Raw genomic sequence first — 13,413 nt, forward strand, 5'->3', positions numbered from 1 at the left:
CATCGATGTTATCCCACTTTCACACCCACTCTCTACACACTAGGCGCAATTTACAGAGGCCACTTAATTAATGTACAAACTCAAGCATATTGGGGATGTGGAGGAAACTGGGGAAACCCACAGGGAGAATGTGCATACTCCACTCAGACAACACCCGAGGTCAGGATCAAAGGCAGGTCTTTGGCACTGTGAGCAAGTTCTCCTCTGCTACAGTATGATCAGAACCTTAACCCCAGGTGGAACTGATTTAGAGCCTGAAAAACCTTATGGTATATGTATTTTCGCTCTGTACACAGAAGTTTATATTTATTGCTACCACTCAATGTGAAAATAAGTCATCCTCTGTAACCCAAGATTGATGAGATCTTTCTAATACTTCAGCAATCTCATCATATTGCTTCTAGGCCATATTAGAATTTTGGTAGCACGCTATTTCTGTTATTAGTCTACATGTTCTGATATCTGCAATTCACCACCTCCATAATGCATCGATAAATTTAATAAGCTATTTTTATTTGCACATTATAAGTCCTTACAAGGCCTTCTACGCCCGAACCTCCAGACTCAGGAACAGTTTTATCCCAAGAGCTATAAACCGGCCCTAATAAGTGCCCCCCCACCCACCCCCTTTGGACAGTCTCCCTCAGATGGTCACGTCAATCAATTTAGCTTGCTTATTTATGTATTGTATTTATTTACCTTTCTTGTACATCAGTGGAGCTGCACACTAAATCTCATTGCACTGACGTGCAATGACAATAAAAGATATTATTATTATTATTATTATTATTATTATTATTATTATAAACAATAATTGCCCCAGAGCCAACCTTGAGGATTTTTTTATTTTAAACCCTACCATCAAGGGTAGTAAAAGATACTCAGCTATGATTCTACATTATATAACAAATGTGATACTGGTAAACAAATTACATTTAAAGTTTAATTAATTCATACAAAGTGTTATTTAACAGCACACAGGTTTTATGTGGTAACATCTTTCGTGAATTAAGTTCCTGTAATAGCTTCTTCATTCTTTGTAATCGTTGTTCTTGGCGGCGAGATTTCTGCTGTAAGAATCTCAGTTTCGTCTTTAGTTTCTCATTTTGTTCCTCCAACTGCTGAATCTTTTTCTTTTGTAAGCACGCATCTCGAACACTATAGCTATGGTCAAAAACAGTTAGGAGTCCATGCTTTTGATTCAATTTGGATCCCTCCATAATTTCCTCTGTTGCCTGAGGTTGGTCTCTTGGTAATGCCGTTTCTAACTTCTATCAAAAGTGATGAATAGTTCAGAATATACAATTTCAATAGAGTTAACAAGCTGTAACAAAGTCATTCCTAGAACCCACAATCATTCATCTAATCCAACATTTCTAAAGTATAATTTCAGTAAGATTTAAAATGCAAATAGTGCACATCATATAATATGCACTCTGACAAAAAGAAAGGTTCATTGTTAAGTTTCATTTAACAATGAAATTTGAGATAATTTGATAGAAAGCCAAAGATTTTGAGATCAATTCAGAATTGAAGGATTTCAGACTTGAATCAATAACTGTTTCTCTTTCCACAGATATTGCCTGAGCTGCTGATTTAATACAGAAAATATTATTTTCTGCTTTTAATTATGTTAAGTAAAACAAAATTTGACTTTAATAAAACTCCAATGGGGTCATGTGGTGCTTCTATTCAATACAATGACCAAACCGATGCAGAAAACCACAAACCCAGGCATCAAAAATTTGCAAATTTATGCTTTCCTAAGAAAAGATTCAGCACCCATCATTCACAAATCTTTATCCATTGTAGCAATTAGGATTTAAAAGAATGCCAATTTCTCTCATAAACCAGATTGGTGACAGATACAGAATTAGCAGGAATCACACAGGTTATAAAGGGATTCTCTTGATATTTGGGCAGCACATTTAAGATCCTGGCTATATCATGTTACAGGAAACCAATAGTAAGAAGTGTTGATGTATTTAAAACAAAAATACCACATCAGGCTTGAATGGAGCAGGTAAATAAACAGCTTTGTGTTTTCCCCTAGTTCTTTAATTCTCATTTCACCTCACAGGGGTAAGAATTCCCTATGGTTAAAGCATGTGCCCCAAATATAAGATTTATAAATTACTATGCACAGTTTTTCCATCAATTGTGTCTAATTGTTCGGATTGAGACATCTACCAGATGTGTATATCGTTAGTTATAAATAAATTACCGTTAGTTTGTAAGCAGTCTTGCATTACAGAACATTTCCTTCTATATTGATAGAAAATGCATCTACATTGATTCTTTATTGCTAGACATACAATAATAAACCCCAAATATTGCAATGACGAAACAAACTTCGATAAATGTTACCTGGTTGTCAACATTAGGAAAAAAAAAAAGCTTGAAGTGCTTCTTTTGCAGATTTGCCCAAATACACAGAAATGGATGGTTATTTAAATTATAATATATTCAACCAATTATCTGATGGATTAATATGTGACAGATACATTATAACTCCAGAAAAGCAAACTACTTGAGCCAAAATGTAAACAGATTCTTTGAGCTATAATCAAATCAAAGAGAATTCAAATCCATTCCAAATATTCTGCAGATTAGGACTCAATCTGGTCATTATTGCGGTCTTGCTCGTGCTATGAACAATCCTCACTACATGCCTAGTCTATTGATTTTTTATCAGAGGAGAATATAGGATCTGAACCCATGGGTTAAAGTAAAGGTGCAGGGAACGTAGGGAGTATAAATGGTAATAGGGGACAATTTAGCATTGTGTTGCATATGCACCCCTAATCATTAAGAACAGCTCATTGGGGCTAGAGAAAGAATCTCTCCCAACTTGTTCGGCCTCACAATGTCATAGATACATAGAAAATAGGTACAGGAGTAGGCCATTCAATATGATCATGGCTGATCATCCAACTCAGTATCCCATACCTGCCTTCTCTCCATACCCCCTGATCTCTTTAGCCACAAGGGCCACATCTAACTCCCTCTTAAATATAGCCAATGAACTGGCCTCAACTACCCTCTGTGGCAGAGAGTTCCAGAGATTCACCACTCTCTGTGTGAAAAATGTTTTTCTCATCTCGGTCTTAAAGTGTTTCCCCCTTATCCTTAAGCTGTGACCCCTTGTCCTGGACTTCCCCAACATCGGGAACAATCTTCCTGCATCTAGCCTGTCCAACCCCTTAAGAATTTTGTAAGTTTCTATAAGATCCCCCCTCAATCTCCTAAATTCTAGCGAGTATAAACCGAGTCTAATCAGTCTTTCTTCATATGAAAGTCCTGACATCCCAGGAATCAGTCTGGTGAACCTTCTCTGCACTCCCTCTATGGCAATAATGTTCTTCCTCAGATTTGGAGACCAAAACTGTACGCAATACTCCAGGTGTGGTCTCACCAAGACCCTGTACAACTGCAGTAGAACCTCCCTGCTCCTATACTCAAATCCTTTTGCTATGAAAATTAACATACCATAATTGTCATGTGATAGGAGCGGAATTAGGCCATTTGGCCCATCAAGTCTACTCCACCATTCAATCGTGGCTGATCTATCTTTCCCTCTCAACCCCATTCTCCTGCCTTCTCCCCATAACCCCTGACAACCGTACTAATCAAGAAATTATTCTTGATCATCGTGCCGCCTGCACGATGATGCTGTGAACTTAATTTCCTCATCTATCCTGCAGTCTCTTCTCTCATCCAGAAGCTGGAAATCCAAAGATTTTTAAGCGGCAGACACTTATCTTAGTGGTTTCCATCAGCTGCTGCACCATTCAATGGTTTAATGGTACTTCATGTCACATGTACCGAGGTCGAGTGAAATTCATTTTTGTATTTAATGTCAGAATATTAAACTCCAATTGTTGCTCTTACCTCACTGGAGCCCCTTGCTTTCCCAAGTCCACACATTGGTGCTGCCACTCAGAACACTGCTTAATAAAAGCACTGTTCCTGTAATTGGGATCAGTTTTATATTTCCAGGTGTTACCTTATATCAATTAACAAGTTCTAGCTAGTTACCCAATTACCTGGAGAACAAGGTAGACACAAAATACTGGAGTAACTCAGCCGGTGATGCAGCATCAATGGAGAGAAGGAATTGGTGGCGTTTCGGGTCAAGACCCTTCTTCACACTTCCCTCCTCCACTGTCAGAATGGGGCAAATTGGAGGAACAGCACCTGATATCTCCCCTGGGCAGCCTACAACCCGTTGGTATGAGTATTAAGTTTCAAAGGTTTCAAAGGTCTTTTATTGTTACGTGTACCAATTAAGGTACAGTGATATGCGAATCACCATACATATGTTACATACATATTACTGTATGGTAATTCGCATATCACATGACAATAAAAGACCTTTGAATCCTTTGAACCTTAATACTCAATTTCCCTTCTCTCCATAGATGCTGCCTCACCTGCTGAGTTACTCCAGCATTTTGTGTCTATCTTCGATTTACCAGCATCTGCAGTTCTTTCTTAAACACCTGGAGAACAAGGCTACTTGTTTCCCAGTGCAGTGTAACACTGCAATGCTAAAGAGATGTTCACTGTAAATCTAAAAAACTAACATACTTCAAAATGAAAATGAACTCTTCCTCGCCCACACATGACTGACAATCAATCAAGGTGTACTCTCTCCAAAGATGCTATTGAATAACAGAATAGTATCTTAACTATTCAATTGAAATGATCGGGTTGTATTTTGAATTAGGCACATTAATATACTTATGTATAACTGTGATGCTTATGCATTGTAAATGAGTAACACAAAAGTTACCTTTGGTTGTTGATTTGGTCGGGTAAAACAGAATATGGATGGCACGGCATTTTCTTCCAGTATTTTATTGTTACAGTTCTTTCTAAAACAGTCCAGAGTGAAATGTTCTGAGCACAAATTGCTGTTTTTGGTGGGTATAAAATTCCTTCTCCTTACTGCAGCCAACCACTTCTTACAGAGCTCTGGTCGCTTCAGAGGAAACCTTCAAATCAGGTTTTAAAAATACTATTAGAGAGAAGAGCTGCACTTGGACATTTAACAATAAAATTGGGTATTTCCAGTTGGATTGACACCATTCTTCCAGACATACTCATGCTTTCCCGATGACATCAAAATGCAGGCAAGAGTCCAAATGATGCAAATTTACAAAGCACATTATGTCTATTCCAGTTATTAGTAGAACATAGAAGAGTGCAGTACAAGAGCACTTTGGCTCACAATGTCTGCGCTGAACATGATTCCAAGACCATCACCTATCTACCTGCACATAACCCATATCCCTCCATTCCCTGCATATCTATATGCCTATCCAAGTCTTTTATATGCTTCAACCAACAACCCCCGGCAGTCATCACCGTGTGTAAAAAAACTTGTTCTGCACATCTCCTTTAAACTTTGCCCCTTTCACCTTAAAGCTATGCCCTCTAGCATTTGATTTTTCCATCCTGAGAAGAGATTCTGTCTAGCCTATCTACGCCTCTCATAATTCTATCAGGTCTCCCCGAAACCTCCAGCATTCCAGAGTCTGTCCAACTTCTCCATGTAGCTAATACCCCTTAATCCAGGATAGACACAAAATGTTGGAGTAACTCAGCGGGACAGGGAGCATCACTGGTGAGAAGGAATGGGTGACGTTTCGGGTCAAGACCCTTCTTCAGACATCCCCCCTATTCCAGGTATCATTCTGGTAAACCTCCTTTGCACCCTTTCCAAAGACTCCACACGGCTGTAGCTTTGTTAAACTAGTCTACCATTACTCTAAGTATGAATGTTTTCTATTTATTTTTCACGTGGCACGTCACCAGAGTTCAGGAATTTATAGAGCCTTCAATATATTAATTTACCTTACTGGTTGGAAGGATTAGCTCAGGTACCATCTTGTCAGACAGGACAAAATGTAAATTGCCATCATTATTAGGGCTGTCTCATTACAATTCTAGGATTTGGGGATTTCCTCATTGTACATTAGATTATAAACACAGGCCTATCAACATCTACAACCCTTGTGAAGATTCATCACAAAGCATAGCAAGAAATTAGTCAGTGACCAGAAAAGGAAAGAAAACTGTTTAAAAGCATTAGAATTATGAATAAACATAAAATACTGCCCATAACAGAAATCTGCGATATTAACATTTTGGAAAATAGACAGAAAAAAGCTGAAATAACAGCAGTCAGACATCATCTCTGGAGAAAATGGATTTCTCTTTGGGATGTACACAAAAAAGCTGGAGAAACTCAGCGGGTGCAGCAGCATCTATGGAGCGAAGGAAATAGGCAACGTTTCGGGCCGAAACCCTTCTTCAGACTGATAGGGGGTGGCGGGGAGAAGGAAGGAAAAAGGAGGAGGAGGAGCCCGAGGGCTGGGGGATGGGAGGAGACAGCCCGAGGGCTAAGGAAGGGGAGGAGACAGCAAGGGTTAACAAAATTGGGAGAATTCAATGTTCAAGCCCGCAGGCTGCAGACTCCCCAAGGTGCTGTTCCTCCAATTTCCGGTGTTGCTCACTCTGGCCATGGAGGAGACCCAGGACAGAGAGGTCGGATTCGGAGTGGGAGGGGGAGTTGAAGTGCTGAGCCACCGGGAGGTCAGGTAGGTTCTTGCGGACCGAGTGGAGGTGTTCGGCGAAACGATCGCCCAACCTCCGATGAGGTTGGAGGAGATACAGGTGAACCTCTGTCGCACCTGGAACGACTGCTTGGGTCCTTGAATGGAGTCGAGGGGGGAGGTAAAGGGACAGGTGTTGCATTTCTTGCGGTTGCAACGGAAAGTGCCCGGGGAGGGGGTGGTACGGGAGGGAAGGGAAGAATTGACAAGGGAGTTGCGGAGGGAGCGGTCTTTGCGGAAGGCAGACATGGGGGGAGATGGGAAGATGTGGCGAGTGGTGGGGTCACGTTGGAGGTGGCGAAAATGACGGCGGTTTATTTGTTGTATGTGACGGCTGGTGGGGTGAAAGGTGAGGACTAGGGGGACTTTGCCCTTGTTGCGAGTGCGGGGATGGGGAGAGAGAGCAGTGTTGCGGGGTATGGAGGAGACCCTGGTGCGAGCCTCATCTATGGTGGAGGAGGGGAACCCCCGTTCCCTGAAGAATTAGGACATTTCAGATGCCCTGGTGTAGAACACCTCATCCTGGGAGCAGATGCGGCGTAGGCGGACGAATTGGGAGTAGGGGGTGGAGTCCTTACAGGAAGCAGGGTGGGAAGAAGTGTAGTCCAGATAGCCATGGGAGTCAGTGGGTTTATAGTGGAAGCCATCCCAATTTCTCTTTGGGATGCTGTCTGACCCGCTGAGTTACTTCAGTGTTTTTTTGTCTTTCTTCGGTTTAAACCAGCATCTGCAGTTCCTTCCTACACTTAACATTATGGAAGTTCTGCAGTTCAACACATTCTAATCCCCCCCCCCCCCCACACCCCCACCTAGTTTTGTTTTACTTAGAGACCACTAGTCTTTTTTTTCTCATTTCATCCTCATTCAACATTGTAGGTCCCTTTCCACCGCCCCGAGGCCCTCGCCTATGCTTCTCTCCCCGCTGAGTTACTCCAACATTTTGTGTCTACCCCCATCCAGCCATACACACTCTCTTCCTGACTATTGCTGAGACCGTCACCCACCCCATCCCGCTCTCTTGCAAACCCTTGCCCGCCTCACCTCTTCTTCCGAGTTTCCTCCCCTGCCCAACTCTTCCCACCTCACCTCTCGATCGCCCACAACCCGGCTCGTTCAGCTCCCTCCCTCCCTGCGCTCAAGGAGCGGCCTAGCCCGCCCGCCAGCCAGCGCAAGGCTTCTGGAACGCCGGCCGAGGCTCTGCGGGCACAAAGCCGCAGCAAACTCGCTCCCTCCACAGAACCCACTAGCCAGGGCCCGCTGCCTGCCTACCTGTGGAAGGAAGTGCCGCGATCCTTGTCATACCGGTTCTTGCAGCCGTAAGCGGAGCAAGACAACACCATGACACCGAGCAGCCGGCCAGCGACCGCCACCACCTGCCCCCGTCCACGTCGCCCATTGGCTGGGCGCTGTCCGTGACGTCACCTGCCGGGAGGAGCTCCCTCCTGCACTGAGGAGCTGCAGAGGCTGCTTTGCACCGAAGATATGGACACAAAATGCTGGAGTAACTCAGCGGGTCAGACAGCATCTCTGGAGAAAAGGAATAGGTGATGTTTCGAGACCCTTCTTCAGTGTTGAACTGGTAGGTAGAGTGATGTCTTGAAGGCAAACCAGTCAAAGGAATGCGATGCAAAGGAAGATGACACCTAGTAGGAATGTTACAACATTTTGAGATCAAGCCTGTCATTTAACCCACCAGATAAAGCATAAAATAAACCTTTGATATTTACCTAATTCACTTTCATATCTTCAGTTATTGCATGTGAACCAATCATAGTAGAACTAACCCCACCGTACTGCATGATTCATACTAACACCCACTTCCTATAGGGAGGTTTCATGGCAGTCGGGTCACGACCCATGACCAGTACTGTTGCTACGCTACGCCAAGTGGAGTACACGCGATGAACTGCAGGTAAGCACTCACCATTGTTTCCAGCGTAGCGGGCCCGTTAAAACCCGCCGAAATTGTCAATTTTTGTGCTGTAAATAATTATGGAAATCGGGATAAGCGTGAGAGACATTTCGCCTACTTCAGAATTCAAAAAGTGAGAAGAAATTACGGTAGATAGAAGCGAGAGCTGAAGGGATAACAACAGCCAGAGTGCTTGGCTCACTGCATTTCATCAACTAAGGCATTATTTGTTTTTTTTCTTGATTCCTTTGGCGGAGTCAGAGCCAGGACTTACCAACTTCGGGGCTGTGGTTGCGGTATGACCCAACTTCCGACCCGACTTTGGAGCCTCGGAGGCTCGGCCGCGGGCCAGTGGACGACATCATCGGGAGCTCGAGTTCTGTTTTCTGGAGCTCCCGCAACTACAGCTGCGTCCGCTGGACTGGCGGACGGCAGCTTCGGCAGCTTCGACCGCCCCGGGCCGCGGAGTTTGAACCGGCCCGTTTGCGGAGCACAGATTCAGCCGCGGGGCTTACCTACCATCACCCGGCGGGGTCACAACATCGGAGGCTTGGATTGCCTCAGCGCAGAGGGAGAGCAAGGAGGGAAGAGACAATGACTTTGGGACTTAAACTGTGTTGAGTGTTTGTTATTTATTCTATGTTATGACTGCAGGCTAAACCATTTCGTTGTACTGAAAAGTGCAATGACAATAAATTGAATCAAATCAAATCTAAAAAGTTTCAGAAGTGATAAATCTGGCTGTAAAATTTTAAAATCGCCCAGGGTTCTCAAGTGGGTTTTTACATACAAAAAGAAAACGCCTCTGAAGAAAAATTTACAGCCAGATTTATCACTTCTGAGACTTTTTAGATACCAAAGGAATCAAGAAAAACCACAAATAATGCCTTACTGTTTATGAAATGCAGTGAGCAAACGCGATAATTCCCAATATTTTCAATTCCGATATCTACACGGCCAATGTTCGCCAAGCACTTTAGCTGCTGTTGCCCCTTCAGCTCTCGCTTCTCTTTACCTTAATTTCGCTTCACTTTTGGAATTCTGAAGTTGGGTAAATGTCTCTCACACTTACCCCGACTTCCACAATTTTTTACAGCGCAAAAATTCAACATTTTGGCGTTTTTTAACAGGTAGGAAAGTACGCGTTTCTTGCATTAATAACATATACCGGAAGTTACGGATGTCCTCCAGATAGATTGAGCGGCTCCGTGCGTCAAGCCCTATGACCCAGTGACCTTACGTGCAACCCCCCAATACTGGTCAGTCTTGGAAACGGTAACGATGAACTAACAACCTGCTATACTATGGATACTGATTAAAGATGATCTTGAACTCCAGATTGTACAGTTTGCTTATTTACAAGTATTAAAAAAGTTATGGTCATTTTCACACTAGGAAATTAGCATCTTGTTCCCTATAGTTTTCTATTGACTTAACTCAAAAGCTGTGATCGAGGACAAGCCTTGTCACAAGGGCCGTTTTACACAGACATACATACAGATGTTTAACATGGCGGCGGTCACAATCTAATCTGTGTGTACTGTGGAAGTTTTTAGTCATATATTTAGCGTGAAAATAGTGATCATGGATAGACAATTACACAATACGGATAATCATGTTGCTGATATCGGGGCCTAATTAACTTATTTTGCATCATCAGATTAAAATTAAATAACACCAAAAACTAGATAAGATGTTAAATAAACGTCCTATATACCTGTTTAAGAAGGAACTGCAGATGCTGGAAAATCGAAGGTAGACAAAAGTGCTGGAGAAACTCAGCGGGTGCGGCAGCATCTATGGAGCAAAGGAAATAGCCAACGTTTCGGGCCGAAGAAGTTTCCGGGTCTGAAGAAGGGTTTCGGCCCAAAACGTTGCTTATTTCCTTCGCTCCATAGATGCTGCCGCACCCGCTGAGTTTCTCCAGCACTTTTGTCTACGTCCTATATACCTTTGGCTTTGTCCTGAACTTGCTATCCGTGATTTTGAAGGCCTTGAATTTAAGCCCCGACTTTCAAATCCAACGATTCACTAGACCAGCAACGTGTTGGAAAAAACCCGCAAACGGATGACAGAACGGGATTTCCTCTACATCATAAGCTTGTTGTAAGAGGAAATCACTCCATGACAACAATGAAAAAACTGCAGTTTATTCACCCCCCCCCCCACCCCCCCACCCCCCACCAGCCTCTCGAGTCCCACGGACAACAGTCGGCAGATCTGGAGCGCTACACCTAGAGTAACAAGACTGGGTAGACCACAAAAACTCGAATAACAGCAGGTCAGGAAGCATCTCTGGAGACTGGGTGACTTGAACTGAAAGGCTCTAATCTTTTCAATCAATCCTGATAAAAGAATCATTTCTGTGTTAGGATGTTGTAATGATATCAAAAATGCTTTGAAGGTTATGTTTTATATTGAAGATTATTCTGCACCATAGGGCACATCCTTTAAGAAATGTATTATAATTTGTCCTATCTTCTAAATGTGGGGAGCAGGATTTTAGCTCAAAGATGGACACAAAGTGCTGGAGTAACTCAGCGGGTCAGGCAGCATCTCTGGAGAAAATGTATAGGTGACGTTTCGGGTCGGAACACTTCTTCAGACTGATATGGGGGGGGGGGGCGGGGAGGTAAGAAAGTTGGAAGAAAGGAGATTAGGCAGATAATTGGAACAAAGGACAGAGTTCAAAAGCAGAAGGTGTAAAACAGACAGATTGAAGAGTGAAGCCATGGGGAGGTGAGAAATAGGGGTGGAGTTGTTAGAGGTTACCTAAAATTATTTTCTGATTGTAGGGGAGGGGAGATAAGACACTGCCTGACCACCTGAGTTACTCCAGCACTTTGTGTCCTTTTACATAAGCCAGCTTCTGCAGTTTCTTCTTTCTACAATTAAAAGATAGAGTCAGCAATAACATTATAGGTAACCTTGTACCTCATCCTCATATTCTTGCACTGTTGCCTCATGGATTGGTATCTTCAGTTGCCTAAAATCTACTTGTGACAATAAAGTATAATTTAACTATTATTTCAGACACTGAACACTCCGATCATCCATGTGCATAATATATCACAGGCACTGATATAAAGTACTATAGGAACTCAGCAGGTCAGGCGGTATCTGTGGAGGGAAGGGACAGACGATGTTTTGGATCCGAAGAAGGGTCCTGACCCAAAGCATCATCTGTCCAGTTCTTCCACAGATGCTGCCGGACCCGCTGAGTTCCTCCAGCTCTTTGTCTTTTGCTCAAAATTCCTGCATCTGTTGAAGAGAGGTACATGCATAGGAAAGATTAAGTGATATGGGTCAAACGTGGGCAAATGGGACTATCTTAGATGGGGCATCTCAGTCAGCATGGATGAGTTGGGCCAAGGACCTGTTTCCTTGCTGTATGACTCTGACTCTACAATAGGTACAGCAAAAGGGGAAGATACCGAGTGAAATATATAGTGATCAGCATTGTATTGCATCAGATACATGGACAAAGTCTATGGACTTTACTTTTGACTTTAGTCAAATCAATTTCTATTTTACATTTAAAAAACAACTCTTGTTGACCAAAGTGCTTTAAATTGGTGGAGGTTCTTAGAGATACTGCACAGAAACAGGCTCTTCGGCCCACCAAGTCTGCACCGACTAGCACTATCCTACACACAATTTTTACCAGAGCCAATTAACCTGCATATGGTGTACATATAGCTGCTAAATTTGTATAAGATAATTCCAAGCAGTTGAATAAGGGGTGGGAATTAATAAGCTTTGGCTTCTTCCTGCTCCTTTTCGGACACATACGATTGTTTATGACACTTATAAATATTATTGTTTTGTTTTTTGTATGCTGTTTCACACGTGCTTTTTACTCTTTTATTCTGTTCGAAATAAATAATAAAATTAAATTAAAATTAAATAAAATAAAACCTCTAGGTCTTTGGGATGTGGGAGGAAACTGGACCACCCGGAGAAAACCCACGCGGTTACAGGGAGAACGTACAAACTCCGTACAGGCAGCATCCGTAGTCAGGATCAAACCCGGGTCTCTGGTTCTGTAAGGCAGCAACTCTACTACTGAAGGAGGGTCTCGACACAAAACGTCTTCTCCAGAGAAGCTGCCGGTCCCGCTGAGTTACTCCATCATTTTGTGTTTATATCCGCCCGCAATTAACTTGACTTGCTTGTATTCATGTATAGTATTAACAGATCTGATTCGATAGCATGCGAAGCAACGTTTTCCCCACTGTACCTCGGTACACGTGACAATAATAAACCTACACCCCTCTGCAGACTTCATGCTTCATTACGCCGGACATGCAGGTGGAGGCCACTGCACATGCGCGTTGTCGAGCAGAGCCGGCGGGCCGAGGCGCTGCTGGCGGATTGAAACTGCGCCACGCGTCGAGTCGAGTCTAGTTGAGTGAGCGCCGTCGGTCGTTTACGGCCGCTTTCCGGCTGATTTCGGGCAAACTAACACCGCGATATCAACATGTACGATCCAGACGAGGCCGAGGGTAAGTGTTGCATTTGAACATCTTATTCCGCGGCTGCATTATGCGCGGCAATAAACAATACAACATGGCGCAGCGACCGGCGTCCCGGGCACCAGCAGGGGTGAGCGGCGCAGCCGAGGCCTCACTCTAGCAGAGACGGGCACAGGCCAAAGAGCTGGCGCTATCAATGGCAACTCAGCATGCAAACACAAGCTGGGAGTCCCTATCCCCAGGTTTAGTGTTCACTGACCCACATAAACAATGTTTGTCTTTGGAAAAGATGAAGAATTGCACTTGCTCTGCATTTTAACATCCTATTTAGAAGCTTCCAAATCGTTTCACAGTCACTGAAATGCATTCAAAGTCAAATGGAGGAAGAGGCAACCAACTTGTGTTA

At 43.3% G+C, this 13,413-nt stretch overlaps 2 protein-coding genes across 3 annotated transcripts in view; one reads left to right on the plus strand and one right to left on the minus strand.

Moving 5' to 3' along the window:
* Window positions 1-826: 826 nt before the first annotated feature.
* On the minus strand, window positions 827-8,027 carry thap1 (THAP domain containing 1). 2 transcript variants are annotated; one of them, XM_033021459.1, is made up of 3 exons: window positions 7,890-8,027; window positions 4,796-4,997; window positions 827-1,271 (listed from the first exon to the last, which is right to left on the minus strand). In XM_033021459.1, the coding sequence occupies exons 1-3, from the start codon at window positions 7,958-7,960 to the stop codon at window positions 936-938; spliced, it is 609 nt and encodes a 202-aa protein (XP_032877350.1). In that variant the 5' UTR covers window positions 7,961-8,027; the 3' UTR covers window positions 827-935. The 2 variants fall into 2 exon arrangements, with proteins under 2 accessions (XP_032877350.1, XP_032877360.1); XM_033021469.1 differs by having other exon boundaries at window positions 7,923-8,025.
* Window positions 8,028-12,857: 4,830 nt separating this feature from the next.
* The window catches only part of polr2b (RNA polymerase II subunit B), a 60,481-nt gene continuing 59,925 nt past the window's right edge, over window positions 12,858-13,413 (plus strand). Inside the window, exon 1 of the mRNA XM_033021374.1 lies at window positions 12,858-13,037. Within this exon, the coding sequence (XP_032877265.1) occupies window positions 13,013-13,037 (25 nt within the window). The 5' untranslated portion in view covers window positions 12,858-13,012. The remainder of the gene's footprint in view (window positions 13,038-13,413) is intronic.

Source organism: Amblyraja radiata, chromosome 1 (assembly GCF_010909765.2).
Source record: "Amblyraja radiata isolate CabotCenter1 chromosome 1, sAmbRad1.1.pri, whole genome shotgun sequence".
NCBI classification, from domain to species: domain Eukaryota; kingdom Metazoa; phylum Chordata; class Chondrichthyes; order Rajiformes; family Rajidae; genus Amblyraja; species Amblyraja radiata.

Excerpts from the sequence above, each read along its gene's own strand:
- thap1 (XM_033021459.1), bottom strand. The coding sequence starts at position 7,960 with ATGGTGTTGTCTTGCTCCGCTTACGGCTGCAAGAACCGGTATGACAAG. Across the intron at positions 4,998-7,889 it reads CGCGGCACTTCCTTCCACAG|GTTTCCTCTGAAGCGACCAG; the intron begins GTAGGCAGGCAG and ends CCTGATTTGAAG. Across the intron at positions 1,272-4,795 it reads GACCAAATCAACAACCAAAG|AAGTTAGAAACGGCATTACC; the intron begins GTAACTTTTGTG and ends CACTTTTGATAG.